Source organism: Pistacia vera, unplaced genomic scaffold (genome assembly GCF_008641045.1).
Source record: "Pistacia vera cultivar Batoury unplaced genomic scaffold, PisVer_v2 Contig927, whole genome shotgun sequence".
NCBI classification, from domain to species: domain Eukaryota; kingdom Viridiplantae; phylum Streptophyta; class Magnoliopsida; order Sapindales; family Anacardiaceae; genus Pistacia; species Pistacia vera.
Window position 1 is genome coordinate 60,643 of NW_022196809.1, and position 22,998 is coordinate 83,640.

At 36.9% G+C, this 22,998-nt stretch overlaps 5 protein-coding genes across 6 annotated transcripts; 3 read left to right on the plus strand and 2 right to left on the minus strand.

Annotated features, from left to right (window-relative positions):
• On the minus strand, positions 1 to 880 carry LOC116120178 (50S ribosomal protein L17, chloroplastic-like). The gene is made up of 2 exons (XM_031406120.1): positions 608 to 880; positions 1 to 508 (listed from the first exon to the last, which is right to left on the minus strand). Exons 1-2 carry the CDS (start codon positions 846 to 848, stop codon positions 99 to 101), a joined length of 651 nt encoding a protein of 216 aa, XP_031261980.1. The 5' UTR covers positions 849 to 880; the 3' UTR covers positions 1 to 98.
• A 7,290-nt stretch (positions 881 to 8,170) lies between these two features.
• On the minus strand, positions 8,171 to 9,120 carry LOC116120181 (50S ribosomal protein L17, chloroplastic-like). Its single transcript, XM_031406124.1, has 2 exons — positions 8,848 to 9,120; positions 8,171 to 8,748 (listed from the first exon to the last, which is right to left on the minus strand). The coding sequence occupies exons 1-2, from the start codon at positions 9,086 to 9,088 to the stop codon at positions 8,339 to 8,341; spliced, it is 651 nt and encodes a 216-aa protein (XP_031261984.1). The 5' UTR covers positions 9,089 to 9,120; the 3' UTR covers positions 8,171 to 8,338.
• A 2,976-nt stretch (positions 9,121 to 12,096) lies between these two features.
• LOC116120179 (probable serine/threonine-protein kinase PBL8) lies at positions 12,097 to 17,135 on the plus strand. 2 transcript variants are annotated; one of them, XM_031406121.1, is made up of 7 exons: positions 12,097 to 12,191; positions 12,314 to 12,443; positions 12,538 to 12,869; positions 12,944 to 13,079; positions 14,637 to 14,773; positions 14,875 to 14,998; positions 16,322 to 17,135. In XM_031406121.1, the coding sequence occupies exons 2-7, from the start codon at positions 12,392 to 12,394 to the stop codon at positions 16,822 to 16,824; spliced, it is 1,284 nt and encodes a 427-aa protein (XP_031261981.1). In that variant the 5' UTR covers positions 12,097 to 12,191; positions 12,314 to 12,391; the 3' UTR covers positions 16,825 to 17,135. The 2 variants fall into 2 exon arrangements, with proteins under 2 accessions (XP_031261981.1, XP_031261982.1); XM_031406122.1 differs by having other exon boundaries at positions 12,329 to 12,443.
• Positions 17,136 to 17,390: 255 nt separating this feature from the next.
• Positions 17,391 to 17,935, plus strand: LOC116120182. Its single transcript, XM_031406125.1, has 2 exons — positions 17,391 to 17,554; positions 17,653 to 17,935. The coding sequence occupies exons 1-2, from the start codon at positions 17,479 to 17,481 to the stop codon at positions 17,907 to 17,909; spliced, it is 333 nt and encodes a 110-aa protein (XP_031261985.1). The 5' UTR covers positions 17,391 to 17,478; the 3' UTR covers positions 17,910 to 17,935.
• A 4,132-nt stretch (positions 17,936 to 22,067) lies between these two features.
• Positions 22,068 to 22,998, plus strand: LOC116120180 (protein LURP-one-related 17-like). Its single transcript, XM_031406123.1, has 2 exons — positions 22,068 to 22,413; positions 22,503 to 22,998. The coding sequence occupies exons 1-2, from the start codon at positions 22,129 to 22,131 to the stop codon at positions 22,911 to 22,913; spliced, it is 696 nt and encodes a 231-aa protein (XP_031261983.1). The 5' UTR covers positions 22,068 to 22,128; the 3' UTR covers positions 22,914 to 22,998.

Sequence of the window (22,998 nt, forward strand, 5' to 3'; positions counted from 1 at the left end):
TCAGAAATGAATCACAGCATCATCATCTGTCTCAAAAATGAAAAATTGCTTGTACAGAGATACAACAAAGCCTATATTAGGTTTGACAGAATAAAAATCTAGACAAGCTCAATATAAGCCATGGGTGCATTGTCTCCTCGCCTAGGCAGCGTTCTAATAATTCTAGTATAACCACCATTACGTTCACCATACCTGTCTTGGACCTCCGCAAATAAGGCATGAACAATCTGCTTCTCATAAATAAACCCCAAAGCCTGCCTCCTCTTATGAAGAGAACCATCTTTTGCCAGCGTAATCATTTTATCAATATACTTCCTCATGGCACTGGCCCTAGCTCTAGTTGTTTTGATCCGTCCATACTTAAGGAGTTGAGTTGTGAGGCCACGCAGAAGCGCCTTTCGTTGGTCCGGCGGTCTATTGAGCTTCGGAACTCGCCTTCCATGCCTCATGGCAGAAATTCGACAACCGTTATCCACAATGGAGAAACACTGTCCAAAGCTAGTGCAGTCTGAAAAACAAAATTAAAAAAAAAAAAAAAAAAAAGAATTTCTCTGAATAATCGAAATAAAAATGATAAATGTCAAAATTTGAGAAGAAAGAAAGTTACCGGAGAAGCCAAGGGAGAGCAGAGGGTTGGCGGAAGCGAGGCCGGTTAAAGATGGGATGAGTTGTGGTTGATTGTTGAGGCTGAGAGTGAGACGACGCTGGTGGGAAGAAGAGGAGGAGGAAAATCGAATAGAAGAAGAAGAAGTGGAATTGAGTGAAGGAAGAGCTGAACTTAGAGATGCCATACTCCATTTGCTACTACTATCCGTTACGGCCGTTGCCGTTGCCATTGCCATCGCCATTGCTGTGAATTCACTGGAGTGAGTCTGGATAGTTGATGATGAGATAGACTGGATAAGACTTAAAATCACAGCTGCCAGATTATGGACTCACTCTTCCTCAAAGCCCATGCCATTTCTCTGTACATGATCCAGCCCAGATGTTTATCAACTTGGGCCTAGTATTTTAGATTTAAAATTTCAAGGGTTTATAACAATAACCCCCCTGAGGTATAATTAGATCACAAAGATCCCCATAGTTTTAGTAATAACAGAAATTCTCCTGCCTTTAAGTTTTTTGTATTAAAATAAATGGCATAAGGGTAATATGATAAATATAAATAAACCCATCATGCTAAATTATTAGGGGAAATTTTGTTGGGTTAGAGTTAGATTAAGCGTAAGCCTCATGGGTTGAGAAAACCCCTTTAAAAAAAAATAACGGCCATGTTTGGGGCATTATTTCTACTCTATCCTACCCAAAATACATGTTTTTTTCTTTATTCTTAAAATTTAATTCTATTATATTCAACCATTTTAAGCTCACTAGATTTGTTAATTTAACTAAACACCCCCAAAAAAAGTTTAGAAATTGATAAAAACACCCCCACCTACCCACATTTGCCAGATTCCGACCACCGCCGAGGGAAGGTAGCTGAAATATGGCGTAATGGCACACTACGGGTTGGATCTACCCAGTAGTGCGCCGATATAGCCTTTTTCAACCAGATCCACCATGGATTTGGCCAAAAAAGGCTAGAGCTAAGACCAAAGATCTGGTCGTCAACAACGGTCATATCTTTGGCCATCGTTGACAACCAAACGTGGTCAAATATGGTCGAAAAAGGTCATATCAGCTCATGACCGGCCAGATCCAGTCGGTCGTACGCCATTACGGTGACTGCTAGCCACCCTCTAGCGGTGGTGACCGACTACTGACATTTAATGGATAGGTAGGGGTGTTTTGTTAATTTTTAATGTTTTATTGTAGGGGTGTTTAGCTAAATTAATAAACTTAAGGGGTTTTTTGTTTATTTTCAAATCTTACCTCATAATAACTAGGAGTGTTCAAAAGAACATGTTGGAACGGGAACCAGAACCGGCGGGTATGTAACAACTGCTGTAAACTAGTAAAATGCATGCATAATAATAATAGAAAATGGGCCCAAAACTTTTCTTTTTATTATATGTAATAAGTCTTTTATACACAAAGAGCATTATTTACAAAATGCCATTTCAAAAGACAAAAACAGGGGAAACAGTGTAGCTATTTCTCATCGCTTGCCGACGTCCCTCCGACTGCATCATCACCTAGATCTTGCATCCACGAAGGAAAATAACGGGGTGAGCACAAAATAATGCTCAGTAAGTAAACCCTCTATTTTCTATTCCCGTATTTATAACTCTTAATTCTTTCCTCACACTTTCTTTCTATTGTTTTCTACTAAACGTCATGGCCTCATCTCACCGGAGGTACGGCCGGATAGCATTCACACAACACTATCTCACTCTTCATGACTGTCGGATGAAGTTCACACAGCACCAACCCGCTCTTAGTGACTATGAGTGGGGATCACAAAGCACCTACCCGATTTTCATAACTATCGGGTGGAGACCACAAAGCACCTACCCGTTTCTCAGGACTTTTGGGTGACGATCACAAAGCATCAACCCGTTTCTAATAACTATCGGGTGACGATCACAAAGCATCAACCCGTTTCTAATAAATATCACCTAGCACTTCTCATTCTCTCTACCCTTAGAGTAGTTGCATTCACAAAGTTCTCTACTCATAGAGCAAGTGCATACGCAAAGTTTTCTACTCTTTCTTAAATCACTTCACAATGCACAATTAATGCATATGGATGGTTCATCTCCACTAATGCACTTATGAAATGCCAACATGCAATGTTGCAAGAATTAAGGTTCACTACTCATACTCAAACCTCTATTAGGCATTTCATCAAACAATTCAAGTGCATAACAAGACTCTACTATAACAATAATTCTATGTCTTTCTCTAACCATCCAAAATGGGAGAAAACTCCCTCACATAGGCATAATTCCTGCCATAGAATAATACTTCCAAAAAGGATTTCTCAATATCCTTCAATTCCATCTCAAACTACATTTCCAACCCACATCTCACTTCTTATAATTGAAGTGTATGAACAACCACAAAGCAATAATAATCTCCATTTAAAACTCAATAACATAGCATATAACATGTATATAACATACATACATAATTGTTATTAAATCTCTAATCAAGAAAATTCTCAAATCTCACTTGGGTTGGGATTTACTTACCTTATGATGGAGAGATCTCACTAGCACTTCCTTTCTCTTGGTTTGCTTGACTTTTTCTCTACCCTTAAACAATTCAACCAAAAGCCCTCAATATTCAAATATACTTAAAATCTCACAAAACTTCACATCCAAAGCAAGAATCCTTACCTTAGGATGCCTTAGATTGATTTTCTACCCTAAATCACTCTAAAAGCCCTCTAAAACTCGTTTAACAAATGAAAGAGAAATTGAGAGGAAGTGAGAAAAGGAGAGTGGCGGTGGAGAAGAAGAATGAAGGGTTTGCAATGACTTAATTCCTTTTAATACAATTTATACACAAGCATTCCCATTTTGCCCTTACTCTTCCTTAGCAATTCCATCTATATCCTTTGATTCATTACAAACACACCCCCATATTAACATATTCTCCATTTAAATTCCTTACATATTACTCCCCACTTTTCCTACTAATTAGGGGTAGAATGGTCAAATTCCCCTTAGGGAAGAAAATATCTAAAACTTAACAAACATTTTGGTCGGCACATCGCCGAGGCGAAGAAGCTTCTGTCGCCGCGGCGAAGCTGTCCAGCAGCTTCCCTGTGGGTTTCAACATCTCTTCGCCTCGACGAAGATTCTTCTTCGCCCCGGTAAAGCCTGGAACACTAAACTTCTTTTATTTTCAACCCATTTCAAGGCAAGTATTCAACATACCACTCAACCACTCAATCAAAGGCCAACCAAACAATAATACTAATAAACCGACTCAAAGTAAGAGCAAAAGAAGAAGCATTAACTACGTACCTCAAGTGGGGTGTTACAGGGTACCCAAGGTTTGGTTCCAGTTCCTACCCAGAATCAACCGTCAACGGGTAGGTTCTAGTTCCAAATTTTTGGAATCGTTATTGTGCGGTTCTGGTTCCTATAGTTAGGAACCGGAACTGGAACCGGAACCAGAACCAGGAACCAGGAACCGAGACTAATATAAAATAAAATTAAAGATTAGGAGGGTAAATAAAAACTTTTGTAGAAAAAATAATGTGAATACATTTATATTTATATTTTATAACATTTAAAATAAGTTGGTTTGACTTTTGAGAATCTACCTTTACAAAGTAATGGAGTTTGTAATTTTGAATTTATAATTTGTAATCTTATTTTTGGTAACAAGTGTCCCGTGGGGGGGTATTTGTAAAATTTTAAGGATTTTTTTGCCATTTTAAAAACTTTTGGGGGGTCATTAGAATTTTGTAGGGTACCCAGAACCGAAACCGGAACCGTTGTTACAGGTTCTGGTTCTAGGTACCTAGGAATTGGAACCGTCGGTTCCAGTTCTGGTTCCAAATTTCAAGGAACCGTCGATTCTGGTTCCGATTCCTTTAAAAAATGCAGGGTACCCAGAACCGAACATCTCTAATAATAACCACTCAACTTAACTTTTTCAAAAATCATACTCAAAATAATAAAACAAACACACCCAACTATTTTTTTTTTTTAAAATACATTTTGTTTATGAGATTTGGTCTATAAGGTCCTGAATAATTTGAAAGTACACTTAAGGTTCGTATCAGTCAACTTGATTATCCTCAGCCAAAGTTAACAATGGCAAAAATAGCTTGAATGCTTTACACTACCAAGTCCAATATGGTCATCGAGTTTATTATGGTTTAACATAGTCTAGTGTTATTCGATAGAGATCGTATCCTTCGTATTTTTATTAAGGATACTCTCGGTAAGCTACTTAATTTTACAATTAGTTTTGTCTTTAAATAAAACCTTCACATTATGAGAAACCAAGATTATTGATGTGGTTATATATGTTCAAACCTTTAAAAATTATTCGAATATTTTCTTTAAAATCTAGGGTCTGTTTATTTTATTATTTTGGATAGGATTTTGGGAATAATATTGGATAGTTGAATAGGGGAGTATTACGAGGTCAAATTTAAAAATTTACAAAAAAAACCCCTAGGTTTGCTAATTTAACTAAACACCCAAATATATAAAAGTTTTGTAAAATGACAAAAACACCTCCACCCACCCACAGTGCCAGATTTCGGCTACCACCGCCGGAATCTGGCCAGAAAATGGCGTTACGACGCATATCGGTCGGATTTGGCCTTTTTCGGCTAGATCCACCACGGATCTGGCTGGAAAAGGTCAGATCTGGCTGTCGACGGCCGGAAAAGTCCAGATCTGGCCTTTTTCGGCTAGATCAATGAATTACCAGCTAGTTCTGGTCGTTTGTAGGCCGTTGTGACAGATTTCGGCTGCCATTGACGGTGGTTGCCGGAATCTGGCAAGTATGGGTAGATGGGGGTGTTTTTGTTAATTTTTAAATTTTTTTTTGGGGTATTGTGAAATCAATAAACTTAAGGGGTCTAAAAGTAATTAAAAAAATATACTAATATTTTTCAAATAACAAAATAAACAATATTTGGAGAATAAGATTGGGAATATAGGTAGAAATAATGTGCTGAACGGAGCCTAAAATATCCTTGATTTATTAATTTTTGTTTTCTTATAATTAACAAAATTGTCGGTTAATGGTCAGTGACTTTATTTATTTATATAATTCTATCAATTTTTAATACTACTTTCAGAAGGTTAGGGGTATTTTAGAATTTCACAAAAAAATTTAAACCGTTCATAATTGATAAAGATCTAAGTGTCATTTTCAGATTTAATTGGACGTGATTGTAGACGTTGAAAACCAAACGTGGTCAAATATGGTCGAAAAAGGTCATATCAGCTCATGACCGCCAGATCCAGCGGTCGTACGCCATTACGGTGACTGCTAGCCACCCTCTAGCGGTGGTGACCGATACTGACATTAATGGATAGGTAGGGGTGTTTTGTTAATTTTTAATGTTTATTGTAGGGGTGTTTAGCTAAATTAATAAACTAGGGGTTTTTGTTTATTTTCAAATCTTACCTCATAATAAATAGGGAGTGTTCAAAAGAACATGTTGGAACGGAACCAGAACGGCGGGTATGTAACAACTGCTGTAAACTAGTAAAATGCAGCTAATAATAATAGAAAATGGGCCCAAAACTTTTCTTTTTATTATATGTAATAAGTCTTTTATAACAAAGGCATTATTTACAAAATGCCATTTCAAAAGACAAAAACAGGGGAAACAGTGTAGCTATTTCTCATCGCTTGCCGACGTCCCTCCGAGCATCACACTAGATCTTGCATCCACGAAGGAAAATAACGGTGAGCACAAAATAATGCTCAGTAAAAACTCTATTTTCTATTCCCGTATTTATAACTCTTAATTCTTTCCTCACACTTTCTTTCTATGTTTTCTACTAAACGTCATGGCCTCATCTCACCGGAGGTACGGCGCGTAGCATTACACAACACTATCTCACTCTTCATGACTGTCGGATGAAGTTCACACAGCACCAACCCGCTCTTAGTGACTATGATGGGGACACAAAGCACCTACCCGATTTTCATAACTATCGGGTGGAGACCACAAAGCACCTACCCGTTCTCAGGACTTTTGGGTGACGATCACAAAGCATCAACGTTTCTAATGCCCTTCACATTCATTCTACTCTACACTCTCATTCTCTCTACCCTTAGAGTAGTTGCATTCACAAAGTTCTCTACTCATAGAGCAAGTGCATACGCAAAGTTTTCTACTCTTTCTTAAATCACTTCACAATGCACAATTAATGCAATGGATGGTTCATCTCCACTAATGCACTTATGAAATGCCAACATGCAATGTTGCAAGAATTAAGGTTCACTACTCATACTCAAACCTCTATTAGGCATTTCATCAAACAATTCAAGTGCATAACAAGACTCTACTATAACAATATTCTATGTCTTCTCTAACCATCAAAATGGGAGAAAACTCCCTCACATAGGCATAATTCTGCCTAGAATAATACTTCCAAAAAGGATTTCTAATATCCTTCAATTCCATCTCAAACTACATTTCCAACCCACATCTCATTCTTATAATTGAAGTGTATGAACAACCACAAAGCAATAATAATCTCCATTTAAAACTCAATAACATAGCATATAACAGTATATAACATACATACATAATTGTTATTAAATCTCTAATCAAGAAAATTCTCAAACTCACTTGGGTTGGGATTACTTACCTTATGATGGAGAGATCTCACTAGCACTTCCTTTCTCTAGGTTTGCTTGACTTTTTCTTACCCTTAAACAATTCAACCAAAAGCCCTCAATATTCAAAATACTTAAAATCTCACAAAACTTCATCCAAAGCAAGAATCCTTACCTTAGGATGCTTAGATTGATTTCTACCCCACAAGAGTCTGCTCAGCCCCTGGCAGCTTGCACTTGAGTTTCAATCCTTCATTCAGCCTCAAACCTTCTTTTACCTATTTCTCTTTCTTTAAGTCCATACTTGCTCGCCGTTATTATCAGTAAATCTTTATATAAAGATCTTGAATTCTTGTTACCGAAAATTTGATTAGATAACCCCCCATAATCAACCACAGACCAAATTACCTCTTTAGCCTAACAATGATCAACAATTCCAAGCCCCACAATAGGCATCCTCTAAATCCCAGCTAGCTCAATGCCCATCTAGCAAATTGCCAGTTATGTAATGATAATATAAAGACAATGCAAATCCCAACTTGAAGGGGATCCGTAAAGATTCCCTAAGCTTTGTCAACATATTAAGAACCACTCAGACATATGTATTCAACTATTTAGGAGAACCCTTTGTCAAAAGATTGAAGATGAAGGCACTCAATAATTCTGAAGGGCTCATCTTTGTAAATTAGGCTATGGGGCAAAATGCGGAAACCAAAGGAGCAAATTAATGTCACCAAAGTGATGATTTGGGAATGTTCGGATGGATGAAAAATAGGATGATAATAGATATATCCAAGATCACTCACATGTTTAAAAAGTGTTGAGACAACGCTACTTAAGGGCAATAAATGATGAAATTAGTTGGGATGATTCTGAAGTGATAACTGATAAAGTTGCATTCAAAACATTAGAAGAGAAAGGGAGAGTTAATTATGAAACATTCATCCATTCCAGAATGTCATAGCAGTCAGAAAAAGAAAATGTTTTAACTATGCTTTAAAATCCCAATGAAAAATAAAAATACTGACATATCAGAAATGAATCACAGCATCATCATCTGTCTCAAAAATGAAAAATTGCTTGTACAGAGATACAACAAAGCCTATATTAGGTTTGACAGAATAAAAATCTAGACAAGCTCAATATAAGCCATGGGTGCATTGTCTCCTCGCCTATTCAGCGTTCTAATAATTCTAGTATAACCACCATTACGTTCACCATACCTGTCTTGGACCTCCGCAAATAAGGCATGAACAATCTGCTTCTCATAAATAAACCCCAAAGCCTGCCTCCTCTTATGAAGAGAACCATCTTTTGCCAGTGTAATCATTTTATCAATATACTTCCTCATGGCACTGGCCCTAGCTCTAGTTGTTTTGATCCGTCCATACTTAAGGAGTTGAGTTGTGAGGCCACGCAGAAGCGCCTTTCGTTGGTCCGGCGGTCTATTGAGCTTCGGAACTCGCCTTCCATGCCTCATGGCAGAAATTCGACAACCGTTATCCACAATGGAGAAACACTGTCCAAAGCTAGTGCAGTCTGAAAAACAAAATTAAAAAAAAAAAAAAAAAAAAGAATTTCTCTGAATAATCGAAATAAAAATGATAAATGTCAAAATTTGAGAAGAAAGAAAGTTACCGGAGAAGCCAAGGGAGAGCAGAGGGTTGGCGGAAGCGAGGCCGGTTAAAGATGGGATGAGTTGTGGTTGATTGTTGAGGCTGAGAGTGAGACGACGCTGGTGGGAAGAAGAGGAGGAGGAAAATCGAATAGAAGAAGAAGAAGTGGAATTGAGTGAAGGAAGAGCTGAACTTAGAGATGCCATACTCCATTTGCTACTACTATCCGTTACGGCCGTTGCCGTTGCCATTGCCATCGCCATTGCTGTGAATTCACTGGAGTGAGTCTGGATAGTTGATGATGAGATAGACTGGATAAGACTTAAAATCACAGCTGCCAGATTATGGACTCACTCTTCCTCAAAGCCCATGCCATTTCTCTGTACATGATCCAGCCCAGATGTTTATCAACTTGGGCCTAGTATTTTAGATTTTAAATTTCAAGGGTTTATAACAATAACCCCCCTGAGGTATAATTAGATCACAAAGATCCCCATAGTTTTAGTAATAACAGAAATTCTCCTGCCTTTAAGTTTTTTGTATTAAAATAAATGGCATAAGGGTAATGTGATAAATATAAATAAACCCATCATGCTAAATTATTAGGGGAAATTTTGTTGGGTTAGAGTTAGATTAAGCGTAAGCCTCATGGGTTGAGAAAACCCCTTTAAAAAAAAAATAATGGCAATGTTTGGGGCATTATTTCTGCTTTATCCTACCCAAAATACATGTTTTTTTTCTTTATTCTGAAAATTTAATTATATTATATTCAACTATTTTAAACTCACTAGATTTGTTAATTTAACTAAACACCCCAAAAAAAGTTTAGGAATTGATAACAACACCCCCACCTACCCACATTTGCCAGATTCCGACCACCGCCGAGGGAAGGTAGCTAAAATATGGCGTAATGGCACACTACGGGTTGGATCTACCCGGTAGTGCGCTGATATAGCCTTTTCCAACCAGATCTACCATGGATTTGGCCGAAAAAGGCTAGAGCTAAGACCAAAGATCTGGTCGTTGACGGCCAGATCTTTGGCAATAACTGGTCGTCAACAACGGTCATATCTTTGGCCATTGTTGACAATCAAACGTGGTCAAATCTAGCCGAAAAAGGTCATATTGGCTCATGACCAGCCAGATCCAACCTGTCGTATGCTATTACGACGACTGCTAGCCACCTTCTAGCAGTGGTGACCAGCTACTGACATTTAATGGATGGGTGGGGGGTGTTTTGTTAATTTTTAATGTTTTATTGTAGGGGTGTTTAGCTAAATTAATAAAGTTAATGGGTGTTTTGTTTATTTTCAAATCCTACCTCATAATAACCAGGGGTGTTCAAAAGAACATGTTGGAACCGGAACCAGCGGGTACCCGAGGTTTGGTTCCTGTTCCTATCCAGAATCGACCGTCAACAGGTAGGTTTCGGTTCCAAATTTTTTGAACCGTTATTGTGCGGTTCTGGTTCCTATAGTTAGGAACCAGAACCAGGAACCAAGAACCGAGACTAATATAAAATAAAATTAAAGATTAGGGGGGTAAATAAAAACTTTTGTAGAAAAAATAATATGAATACATTTATATTTATATTTCATAACATTTAAAATAAGTTGGTTTGACTTTTGAGAATCTACCTTTACAAAGTAATAGAGTTTTTAATTTTGAATTTATAATTTGTAATCTTATTTTTAGTAACAAGTGCCCTGTGGGGGGGTATTTGTAAGTTTTTAAGGGTTTTTTTTATCATTTTAAAAACTTTTGGGGGGTCATGAATTTTATAGGGTACCCAGAACTGGAACCGGAATCGTTGTTACATGTTCTGGTTCTGGGTACCTAGGAAATGGAACCGTCGATTCTGGTTCCAATTCCTTCAAAAAATGCAGGGTACCCGGAACTGAACACCCCTAATAATAACCACCCAACTTAACTTTTTCAAAAATCATACTCAAAATAATAAAACAAACACACCCAACAATTTTTTTTTTTTAAAATACATTTTGTTCCTGAGATTTGATCTATAAGGTCCTGAATAATTTGAAAGTACACTTAAGGTTCGTATCAGTCAACTTGATTATCCTCAGCCAAAGTTAACAATGGCAAAAATAGCTTGAATGCTTTACACTACCAAGTCCAATATGGTCATCGAGTTTATTATGGTTTAACATAGTCTAGTGTTATTCGATAGAGATCGTATCCTTCGTATTTTTATTAAGGATACTCTCGGTAAGCTACTTAATTTTACAATTAGTTTTGTCTTTAAATAAAACCTTCACATTATGAGAAACTAAGATTATTGATGTGGTTATATATGTTCAAACCTTCAAAAATTATTCGAATATTTTCTTTAAAATCTAGGGTCTGTTTATTTTATTATTTTGGATAGGATTTTGGGAATAATATTGGATAGTTGAATAGGGGAGTATTACGAGGTCAAATTTAAAAATTTACAAAAAAACCCTAGGTTTGCTAATTTAACTAAACACCCCAATATATAAAAGTTTTGTAAAATGACAAAAACATTTCCACCCATCCACAGTGCCAGATTTCGGCTACCACTGTCGGAATCTGGCCAGAAAATGGCGTTACGACGTAGATCGGTCGGATCTGGCCTTTTCCGGCTAGATTGGTAAATTACCAGCTAGTTCCGGTCGTTTGTAGGCCATTGTGACAGATTCCGACTACCACTGACGGTGGTTGCTAGAATCTGGCAAGTATGGGCAGGTGAGGGTGTTTTTGTTAATTTTTAAACTTTTTTCTGGAGTTATTAATAAAATTAATAAACTTAAGGGGTCTAAAAGTAATTAAAAAATATACTAATATTTCTCAAATAACAAAACAAACAATATTTGGGGAATAAGATTGAGAATATGGGTATAAATAATGTGCCAAAAGGAGCCTAAAATATCCTTGATTTATTAATTTTTGTTTTCTTATAATTAACAAAATTGTCGGTTAATGGTCATTGACTTTATTTATTTATATAATTCTATCAATTTTTAATACTACTTTCAGAAGATTAGGGGTATTTTAGAATTTCACAAAAAAATTTAAACCGTTGATAATTGATAAAGACCTAAGTGTCATTTTCAGATTTAATTGGACGTGATTGTAGCTGAAACCAAATCTCAGGAACGAAAATGTATTTAACTCGTTGCTTTTGAAAAAAATTATCTTTGAGAGGTAAAGTAAAAAAAAAAAAAAAAAAAGAAGCAAAAAGCGAAGGGGAGTGGAGATCCACATACTGTTTAGTAAAACAAAGAGAGAGGGACTGGACTGGGTTTCACTCTCACTCACTCCAATCGCCACTGAGAAAAAAGGCAAAGGAAGACAGACGAGACGAGACGAGACGAGAAGAGAAGAGAGGTTGGATTATTTGTTATTCAAGTAATTCTAGTTATGGAGGTTTAACTAATATGTAATTTCCATTTTTCAGTTGTCCTTTTTTGTTTAGTATTTTAAAGAAGAAAGTGCTTGTACTGAAACAGCGAGGAAAAAAATAGCTTTGGCAGGGCGAAGAATGAAACTCAGCCTGAGCGCCATCAGGAACGTTACGCAAGTGGAAAATGGGCAACTGTGGTACTAGAGAGGAATCGGCCGTTGTTACCAATGCTCAAGGTCTTCAGATCTAACTTCTCTTTTTCATTTATTTGTTAATTTTAGGGTTTTATTTTTTAATCATTCGTTTTTGTGGTGTTCGACACTGTTACAGTTCAGCAGCTACATATTTTATCGTCTTTGCCTGTTAAAACCGAGAAGAAGCACAGTCGTTCTGTGTCAGATCTGAGTGATTCTTCTATTCCACGTAATTTAGAGGATTCTAGAAGCAATGCGGTGCTTTATACTCATGTAATTGCCTTCACTTTGTACGAGCTCGAGACTATCACTAAGAGTTTTCGCTCTGATTATATTCTTGGAGAAGGTGGTTTTGGAACTGTTTACAAAGGTTACATTGACGAGAATGTCAGGGTTGGTCTTAAATCTCTCCCTGTCGCTGTAAAGGTTCTCAATAAGGAGGGCCTTCAGGGCCACCGTGAATGGCTTGTATGTCTTTCTTTCTCTTTTTCGTTTCATTGTAATGTTGTTTTTTCAATTAATTAATTAATTGTTTTTCGCAGACGGAGGTCAACTTCCTCGGCCAACTTAGACATCCAAATCTTGTTAAATTGATCGGATATTGTTGTGAGGATGATCACAGGTTACTTGTGTATGAGTTTATGTTCAGAGGAAGCCTTGAAAATCATCTGTTTCGCAGTATGCACCTGTCTTTTCTACTTGTTATGCTTGTTATTCCATATATTTAGAAGCATTGAGCAAATTTACAACTTCTCTACTACCTGTAAATATCTACTATATGCTTAAGTCAAACANTTTTTTAATCATTCGTTTTTGTGGTGTTCGACACTGTTACAGTTCAGCAGCTACATATTTTATCGTCTTTGCCTGTTAAAACCGAGAAGAAGCACAGTCGTTCTGTGTCAGATCTGAGTGATTCTTCTACTCCACGTAATTTAGAGGATTCTAGAAGCAATGCGGTGCTTTATACTCATGTAATTGCCTTCACTTTGTACGAGCTCGAGACTATCACTAAGAGTTTTCGCTCTGATTATATTCTTGGAGAAGGTGGTTTTGGAACTGTTTACAAAGGTTACATTGACGAGAATGTCAGGGTTGGTCTTAAATCTCTCCCTGTCGCTGTAAAGGTTCTCAATAAGGAGGGCCTTCAGGGCCACCGTGAATGGCTTGTATGTCTTTCTCTCTCTTTTTCGTTTCATTGTAATGTTGTTTTTTCAATTAATTAATTAATTGTTTTTCGCAGACGGAGGTCAACTTCCTCGGCCAACTTAGACATCCAAATCTTGTTAAATTGATCGGATATTGTTGTGAGGATGATCACAGGTTACTTGTGTATGAGTTTATGTTCAGAGGAAGCCTTGAAAATCATCTGTTTCGCAGTATGCACCTGTCTTTTCTACTTGTTATGCTTGTTATTCCATATATTTAGAAGCATTGAGCAAATTTACAACTTCTCTACTACCTGTAAATATCTACTATATGCTTAAGTCAAACGATTTGAACTTTTTCACTCCGTGTTGTAGGATCTAAATGCAAATTCTGTTTGTTTTTGATTGCTTGGGAAATTCCCTAGAAGGTTCGAATTATTCTCATAGCTTTTCCGTCCTTTTTGGGTGGTGTTAGTGTGTTACCCTATTACTTCCATTGTTGAGTGTTGTCAACTTTGCACTTTATATGTCTTGGAAAGTGCTCTTTAAGATAAAATATTCACATGAAATACAGTTCATGGTTTCTCAAAACTTAATCAAATGTCGTTAGGATAATAACCTCAAGCAGATAGAAACCACAGATTTTTTAAGAGAAAAACTGCTGATTCCACCCTAATGAAAGTGTAAAATCAAGAATTCATGATCAGGTGTAAGTGTCATTTACATGGAAGAGAAACTTTCAGTTATAATTTTTGTTTCCCATATTCAATAGTTTAGAGCATGTCATACTCAAATGCTTCTTGCTTCAAATGGGGTGTTATTTATCTGTACTATTCATCTTTTGAAGAGGCTCCTACATTGCAATATCAACTTTGAATTTTATTAGACTATTTTGTTAAAATGTTTTTTAATTTATTCATATAACATCATGGTGATTTATTGTCCTGTGTGTGAGTTACTGAGGAAAATAATGCCGACCAAATAATAGCAATTAATTCTGATGACATTAGGGGGCATTATTTTCTACTTAGTTTCCAGTAACATATCAGTTTTTTCATTTAAATAAAGTGTTTCCTGATGCATTTAGAGGCAACTGTTCCGCTATCATGGGCCACAAGAATGATGATTGCTCTTGGAGCTGCCAAAGGGCTTGCTTTCCTTCACAATGCTGAAAGGCCAGTTATATATCGGGACTTCAAAACCTCTAATATATTGTTGGATTCTGTGAGTTAAAACTTCATACATTCCATTTTACGAATTTTCTATTAAGGTTGTGTGGTATATTTGTTCTTGTTCATCAAAGTTTGTTGTCTTGGAATCTTCAGGATTACACGGCCAAGCTTTCTGATTTTGGTCTTGCAAAAGCTGGACCACAAGGTGATGAGACCCATGTATCAACTCGAGTGATGGGTACATACGGCTATGCTGCTCCTGAATATGTAATGACTGGTATGCCCTCAATTTTATCTTAGAAATTCCTAATTTATCAGCGCTCTTTTGTCCTAATCTATATAGGAAGATAAAAAGGAAATCTTTAGTTTGAAAGCTGTAATCAACTGGGAGTTGTTTTTGAATCTTTGTTCTGTATATAAGGAGAATGACATCTTTTTTTGACGGCATTGATGATAAGAACTGCATGATAGAGAGGTGGCATTGGATTCTGTGGTGTGATGTTACTATCTGATACAAATTGGATGATATATCATATGGGCCATTTTAAGGTTCTTCACTGGAGTTTTACTTGGGTTGTCTCTTGTATACCTGAAATTAGAGTCTTTCTTCTATTTTTACATTAACTTGTACATATTAAGTACCGGTATATTTTCATGTTATCTCCAGAACCGGAAGTAATGCAAAATTTCTTGGTTATGAGAAAGGACAATGTAATTGATGGGGAACAAGAAATTTGATGAAGAAAAGAATAAGAAATTACTGATTTATCTATTAGCTAATAAAAGAATATTAGTAAGAAAATAATGATTGAACTATGAAGTGATAGAACATATGGTGGTAGTTTGACACCGGAAAAAAAAAAAAAAAAGTACAAAGGAAGAAAAAAAAAAAAAAACCATAGATGGAAGGGCAAAATTTCCACACTTGTCTTGTAGTGAGGTTTTGAAAAGTTTTGAGAGATGTTTGCAATGAAATTCAGAAGTGAAAGTGAGGTTTCTAAAAAATTCAAGAACCTCTTTTAGTTTGCATTAATTTTAGCCAAAGGGTTGAAAATATCCTGTTATGTTTCTTGATGAAATCAGAAGAGTGGAAGCTTTGGCCTTTGACAATGGTATTAAGTTTAGTGTCATTGTTGATTTCTGGCAACTAAAACTCTTCATTCAATTTCCAAACATAAATGAAGGAATAAATAATAGACTATACTGAAGACGGGCTTCCACTCTTAAGCACATTACTGTGTTTAGCCTTGTAACACCTCTCAGGAACCAACTGAAAGCATGGATTTTTTGAGAAATTGTGATTCCTATCCTTCCCATAGCATTTTTTATTGTTAAATGTATAAGTGATTAGTGAATTTCAGTAATTTGGTGCATTGTTGAGTGCATCCTACCCTATTATTGACCCCTTGTTCTTCATGCTGACTAATTTTTTGAATTCATTTCTCATGTAATTTGTGGCTTTCCTTTAAATAAGTCAGTAGATGAAGTAGCACTGATGTCTGTGTTGTGCATGTGAGCAGTTTTCATGTTTCTTGTACTTAAAAGAATTCTAATTTCTGCTAGTGCTTGTGCATTAATAAGATCTGAATGAATTGAACAGGCCACCTGACTGCCAGGAGTGATGTATACAGCTTTGGAGTTGTTCTTTTGGAGCTTTTGACTGGAAGAAAATCTGTTGACAAAACAAGACCAAGCAAGGAGCAAAGTTTGGTAGATTGGGCCCGGCCAAAACTGAATGACAAGAGAAAAATGTTGCAAATAATTGACCCTAGATTGGAAAATCAGTACTCAGTGAGGGCTGCTCAGAAAGCCTGTAGCTTGGCATACTATTGTCTAAGCCAAAATCCTAAAGCAAGGCCTTTGATGAGCGATGTAGTTGAAACTTTGGAACCTCTACAATGTACTAGTGATGTTGGTAATGAAGTCTCATTATCACTGACCCCAACCTTTGCCGTTAGTGGTGCTAACGCTTTTGCAATGGGAGGAGTCCCAGGTTACCGGGTGCGTTCTAGGTTCGGCAATAATGTTGGTCCTGGTGCTAATTGTCGATCGCCCAATCCAAATTGTTCGCCCAGTGGTCCTGCAGCATGCAGGGTTAGGTGAAAAAATGTGAGCTATTGTATACTTGTTTGGTGTGCGGTTTCCTCTCCAACCCCTTTTCAAGATAACAAAAAATTTGTTGTTAAATCATGGGTGCATTTTCTTCTTTGTACTTAATGTACACTGTACCACTTTGAACCCAAGCCCCCTGTTAATTGTTGCTAGCCAACACGGTGGCTTGTGTCGATTTTCTAATTGTGTTCGTCGAGGAAATTTGCCATGTTAAATATTTGTTCCTCTACATACACATATTTTGAACTTGTAGCTTTTGTTATGAACTGTTAATGCTACTGTTGATATTGCGAGGATAACAAGATTTTGTGGGTTTCTGCAACTCTTGATAATTTAGGGTTATCAATTCTTGATTCTATCTTGAACATGAAAACCCGAACCCTAATTATTTCACTACAAGATGTGTGTAATTTTAACTGCTTATGTGAGAAATGGAAATATCGAATTACTGTAATAGGCTCAAAACTTTGTAGAATCTCTAATTGGTAGCGAAAATATCTAAACTGACCCATGATGTCGAATCAATTATTAATCTCTTCTCCACCACACATTTTTTATGCACAAAATCTCCAGCTCCAACCCTCATCGTCCTCTTTCTCTCTGTCTGGCTGTTTCTGTCGCTGTATCTGTGTCTCTGGTTGCACGATGAATTATGGAGTCAAAGTACTAGCGTTGGTTTTATTGATCGTCCATTTCAGGGCAAGGGTGGCTCAAGGACTAGGTGGTTTGTTTGGATTAAATGTATAAGTATATATATATATATATGTTAATCTGTAATTAATTCACTTACCATCAATGGTTATTAATTATTACATGCAGATGGAGAACTACTACAGCCAATTGGAGGAACTGAGTACAGAGTTATGGAGGTGGTGGTGGACAATAGACGAAGGCTTGCACCATTTCAGCTCTGCTTGCTCTGCAAATGCTGCGGCGGTTCAAGTTCCAGCACCACCACCTGTGTAACCATTCCCTGTTGCTTTGGGATCAACTGCCGGCTTCCCAACAAGCCTTTTGGGGTTTGCGCATTCGTTCCCAAAACCTGCAACTGTACTTCCTGTGCCCATCAAATTTAACATCAAATCTACTGTTATATATATCTCCTCATATTTTTTAATCAAACAAGCATTTTCCATTTCTATTCTCTTCACGTAAGTGTTATTGTTTTCATGAAACATCAAGTAAAGGAAATAAATATCAGTGGCCAAGCCCTGCTGTTTGAACATTTCATATAGATTCATTTAGCTCTAGTTTCCATGTGCTTTCTCGCTCTGCAAATGCATATCAGAAGTTAAAGTTAGACATGTGTTTTTCTCAGAAAGTTTAATGCATTGGTGATGAAAAGATGTTGGATTTTTCTTTCATTCTTTTGTGTGTGACCTGGAAGCGCACTACCATATAAGATGGGAAGGTTAATCCTCCATTAACATTTGTTTAATTGCATAACCTTATTCCTATCAGATTGCTTTTTCAGTTTTGAGTTTGATGATGGCTGCTGAAACTTACCACTACCAGAGACACTTACCTGAATTCTATCCATTTCCTGATAGAATATATTTAAAAAACTAAAAGAACAAAAGCCAAAACGTATAATCACTACAATGGAATTTGATTGCTGTCACAAAGTCAATGCTCTGAATGTCTTCATCTTCTTCATTAAAATAAAAATACTTCCATTTCCGAAGATCAAAATCAAACCCCCCTTTCTATCCGCATGTTAATTTATAAACTACAGGAGTTAATGCAGTACACATTCTCCATTAAGTAAATTATCGTTTTCGCCTTTAGTTCACATTCCTTTATCACAATTACATTATATATATATACAACGACCACCACCAACCTAATGCTTTTGCCAAGTGTGATGATGTTAGACCACTAGCTACTACTTCACACATGAACATCAAAAACAAATATATTATCCCGTTGCTGCATCATTCTAATCCATTCTTGTCCATCGACTAGGAGTGAAATCAAGTCGAGTCGTGTATTTGGATACTCGAACTCGTCTCGTTTGCTACAGTATCGAGTTCGAGCTTGATGAATCGAGTTCAAACTCAAGCTCAGTACCAAAAAGTCAAATTTGAGCTTAGTTAATCGAGTTTAAGTCAAGCTTAATTAAGTTTTAGTTGAGCTTAATCGAGTTTTTCGAGTTTTTTGTACAGTAATCGAACTTAACTCATGGGATTATTCGAGCCAAAGCTGAGCCGCTCAATTTTCTCCCATACCGTGGAGTATATAAATCAGCATGCATATATACAACGACTACCACCAACCTAATGCTTTTGCCAAGTGTGATGATATTAGACCACTGGCTACTACTTCACACATGAACATCAAAAACAAATATATTATCCCGTTTCTGCATCATTCTAATCCATTCTTGTTCATCGAGTTGGAGTGAAATCAAGCTGAGACGAGTATTTGGGTACTCGAACTCGACTCAGTTACTACAATATTGAGTTTGATGAATCAAGTTCGAACTCGAACTCGGTATGTAAAAGTCGAATTCGAGCTTAGTTAATTAAGTTTTAGTTGAACTTAATCAAGTTTTTTTTAGCTTTTTGTACAGTAATTGAACTTGACTCATTGGATTATTCGAGCCAAAGTTGAGCCGAGCTTGAGCCGCTCGTTTTTCTCCCCTACCGTGGAGTATATAAATTAGCATGCATATGTACTTTTGATCTCTATATACACAACAATTTAATTGTAGAGTCATTCATTAATTAGGTTGAAATTTGTTGATGCTTGATTTTAGACACCAACGACTCGCACGTGCAAAGTTCTAAGAGAGTCTTAGAAATTACACGTGATGGATCCATGAGATTTGAATATGATGCTGAGATTATATATGTTGCAGAAACATAAATAATATACTGACAAGAGAGGTTTTTATAGTGGTTCGAATGCTTAAAGCAACTCCTACATCCACTGTTATTTTATTATTTCTAACTATTTCTATGATATTGCCCATAAGACATACAAAGATGAAGAAATACTTTGCTTCCAGAGAGAAAGAATAAAGCTTAAATCTATGCGTAGCTCTCACATGCTCAACCCCCCTTTTCGTGAAGAAAGGTGCTCATTTATATACCTTTTAGGTCAATTTAATGAATGCTTTTATAAGTTGCTCTGACCTGTGGGGACCACTCCTTAATCCTTATTTTTTTGTTTTGATAAAGTTGGGATAGGTGTGCGATCCTCATCCACTCATAGACAAAACTTGAATCTGTTAGGATACTAACAACCATGATCCCTTCTGTCTTAAGGTGACGTGACAGCTCCTGGACGACACAAAGCCTTCCTGAACTCTGATTGGTTGGTGCTGACATCAGTGCGATTTTGTAGGCACAACAAAATTAATTAACTTGGGGTTTTAGGAGGAGTTAATTACTTACCTAATTGCTGGTTTCTGGGTTGTTTCCAGTGAGGAAACTGCAGATGGTTAAGTAATTGGATGGATGTCTGTCACTGCAATGAAGAAAGTCATCTTTTTGTTTTGTCAACAATGTTACGTAAGTAGCTAATCTGGTCTTGTATATATTCATGAAGAAAAATGATGCCATAATATTCAACAAAAAGACTGATTATTTAGTGGTTTCCTGACTCAAAATTTTAAACCAAGTTGCTCTAGTTTAATATCAACCGCAGATTAAATTAATATTAATGCAGGAATAAACCCTCGTCAGATTGGCTGTCCATCATTCCATTCTTTATCTTGCTCTCTTGTTTTATTCACAGAATTCTTCCCCGCAGGATAAAATTAACATTAATCACTGTATGCCTGTGTTGGGAGAATCAAATTGAAATTCTCTGGATAATCAAGACACCATATAAAAACAAGAAGAAAGAAGAAAAAGATACACATTCGTACACGATGATTTCATTCTGCTGAGCTTCTTCCAACTAAAACCCACGTTTATATAGAGTCTTAGCCTTTGAATACTGTCCCTGGAGATCAACTTGATGCATAATTTAATGAAAAATTAGATAACGAAGTTTCTTTATCACGACAAAGAATGTGATCACATGAAGGTTTGAAGAATCCTCCGCCACTTGATTTATACTATACTATAGTATTGTAGCTAGCCCAGCAGCCATTGTTTACCACTCCGTACGATATGAGTTTTCCAGTAAAGCAAAAATCCATTTATTATTCCTGGAAAAATAGGGCTGATGCAGAGTCTTGTCAGCATAGGTGATTAGAACTTAAGAAGGTTCTATGATTGCTCAGATACTGCCATATCGCATGATGACGTGAGTGACATGCTCTTGCCAGTGTAGTAGGTGTACGCCAAGTTGTCAAATGGTTGGAGATGGTCCACGTGTCTAATCTCTACACAAGTCGAGGAAATCACTGAGACATGTGAGCAATGAGACGTAGAGAAGGATTTGCACACCATCTATCTCACTCGCAGATTTAGTAATCATTACCTTGATTCATCCCACTATAAATAGAGGTCTCATCTCCCATTTTTGGGATTAGCTAATTTCACTCTGGAATAGTATACTCTCTCTCTCTTGTAATCTCTAAGTTGTAGCTCAATGCGTTGAACGCGACTTGACTTTACTCATTAATACAATATCAGTGGACGTAGGATTCGCCTTATGAGCATCCGAACCACTTTAAATATTGTTCTTCACCTTTTATTCAACAAAATACTTCCATAACCACGTGTGGCTTCTAAGTCCACTTACCATTTCTCACGTACGAATAGTTGGTGTCAAAATCAAGCATCAACCCCATTCAATTGACATCTACAGGACTGGGACTGATACAAATGTATACAACAAAAATATATAGATGTTAATGATGGGTGTTTGATAATGGCTTCCCAAAGGGAAAATATGGGAAATGATGGTTTCCCTTACTTCCAAGACCGCTAACTTTTGTGTGTCTCAATGTAACATGATTATGCATGAGCAAGTTCAGGTAAAAGAGGAGGCTCCTCTTATTAAGAAATGGACTGGACATAGTTTTGGAATAAAAAAGAAAAAAGAAAACCAGATGAATAAATGGAGGGGACCTAAGGGTGTTAGTTGTGTAAGCCACTAAGCTAGACAAAAGTCCGAGACAAAGGTCTCTCTTTCCACGCACGTCCTTTTTTTTTTTAATATTAAATTAATCCATTAATTAATTAATCCATCTTTGGAACTGATGAAGTTTGGACTTTGGATTGAGTATATAACTACCACCACCACCGTCTCCTCTCTTTATATATATCAGCTCTCTATATCTATCTATATAACTCTCGTTGAGTTTCTTTCTGGTTCTGGGTACTGCAAAGAAGTTGCATGTTCAGTATGTCTAAAGTATATCCGGCTGAGAACAAATATAATGGTTTGATGATGTCGAAAGAGAAAGTAGTGGAGGTGGAAGAAGATGTAGTACGACGTCGTCCGTGTATGCTGACTGTATGGAAGAGATCAAGCATGAGTTTCCAAGGGACCGACGGATTCACAGTGTTTGATCACCATGGGAGATTGGTTTTCAGAGTTGATAATTATTCAAGGAATAAAGCCGCTGGTCTCGTTCTCATGGACGGAGCTGGGAATGGTTTGCTATGTTTGAAACCCCAGGTAAAAAAACAAAAAAACAAATCTTTCTTTTCTCATCATCAATATGTATGCATGGTAATTGAATCTTGACGTTCGTGTTTGATGGGCAGATGTTAAGCATGCAATACCAGTGGAACGCTTACAGAGAAGAAGAAGAAGAAGACGACGACCATGGAAAGAGGTCTAGAGTGTTCTCAATGATGAGAAGGTCGCCGGTGTTCTTCCACAACGGCAAAGATGAAGCGGAGGTTTACATGGGAGGGAATAAACAAGCTCAGTCGAATATACCGGATTTCACAATCGAGGGTTCTTTCAGGACTCGAAATTGCAAGATCGAGAATGCAAATGGAGAAGTGGTGGCGAAGATCTCTCGAAAGAGAGTCAACTCAACGATTTTACTAAGCGACGATGTCTTCAACCTGGTAGTTCAGCCTGGTTTTCCCACTCATTTAGTTATGGCGTTTGTAATAGTATTGGATCGCATATGCAGCAAGCCATTTGCTCCAGTTTTGTGTTCTTAATTGAGACTAAATTCTTCCCTTTCCTTGTACAAATTATAGTTTCATAATAAGTTCATTTATACCAAAATTTTCATTATCCCCCCCA

Excerpts from the sequence above, each read along its gene's own strand:
- LOC116120182 (XM_031406125.1), top strand. The coding sequence starts at position 17,479 with ATGAATTATGGAGTCAAAGTACTAGCGTTGGTTTTATTGATCGTCCAT. Across the intron at positions 17,555-17,652 it reads AAGGGTGGCTCAAGGACTAG|ATGGAGAACTACTACAGCCA; the intron begins GTGGTTTGTTTG and ends TATTACATGCAG.
- LOC116120178 (XM_031406120.1), bottom strand. The coding sequence starts at position 848 with ATGGCGATGGCAATGGCAACGGCAACGGCCGTAACGGATAGTAGTAGC. Across the intron at positions 509-607 it reads GCTCTCCCTTGGCTTCTCCG|ACTGCACTAGCTTTGGACAG; the intron begins GTAACTTTCTTT and ends TTTGTTTTTCAG.
- LOC116120179 (XM_031406121.1), top strand. The coding sequence starts at position 12,392 with ATGGGCAACTGTGGTACTAGAGAGGAATCGGCCGTTGTTACCAATGCT. Across the intron at positions 12,444-12,537 it reads CGTTGTTACCAATGCTCAAG|TTCAGCAGCTACATATTTTA; the intron begins GTCTTCAGATCT and ends ACACTGTTACAG. Across the intron at positions 14,999-16,321 it reads TCCTGAATATGTAATGACTG|GCCACCTGACTGCCAGGAGT; the intron begins GTATGCCCTCAA and ends TGAATTGAACAG.
- LOC116120181 (XM_031406124.1), bottom strand. The coding sequence starts at position 9,088 with ATGGCGATGGCAATGGCAACGGCAACGGCCGTAACGGATAGTAGTAGC. Across the intron at positions 8,749-8,847 it reads GCTCTCCCTTGGCTTCTCCG|ACTGCACTAGCTTTGGACAG; the intron begins GTAACTTTCTTT and ends TTTGTTTTTCAG.
- LOC116120180 (XM_031406123.1), top strand. The coding sequence starts at position 22,129 with ATGTTCAGTATGTCTAAAGTATATCCGGCTGAGAACAAATATAATGGT. Across the intron at positions 22,414-22,502 it reads TGCTATGTTTGAAACCCCAG|ATGTTAAGCATGCAATACCA; the intron begins GTAAAAAAACAA and ends TTTGATGGGCAG.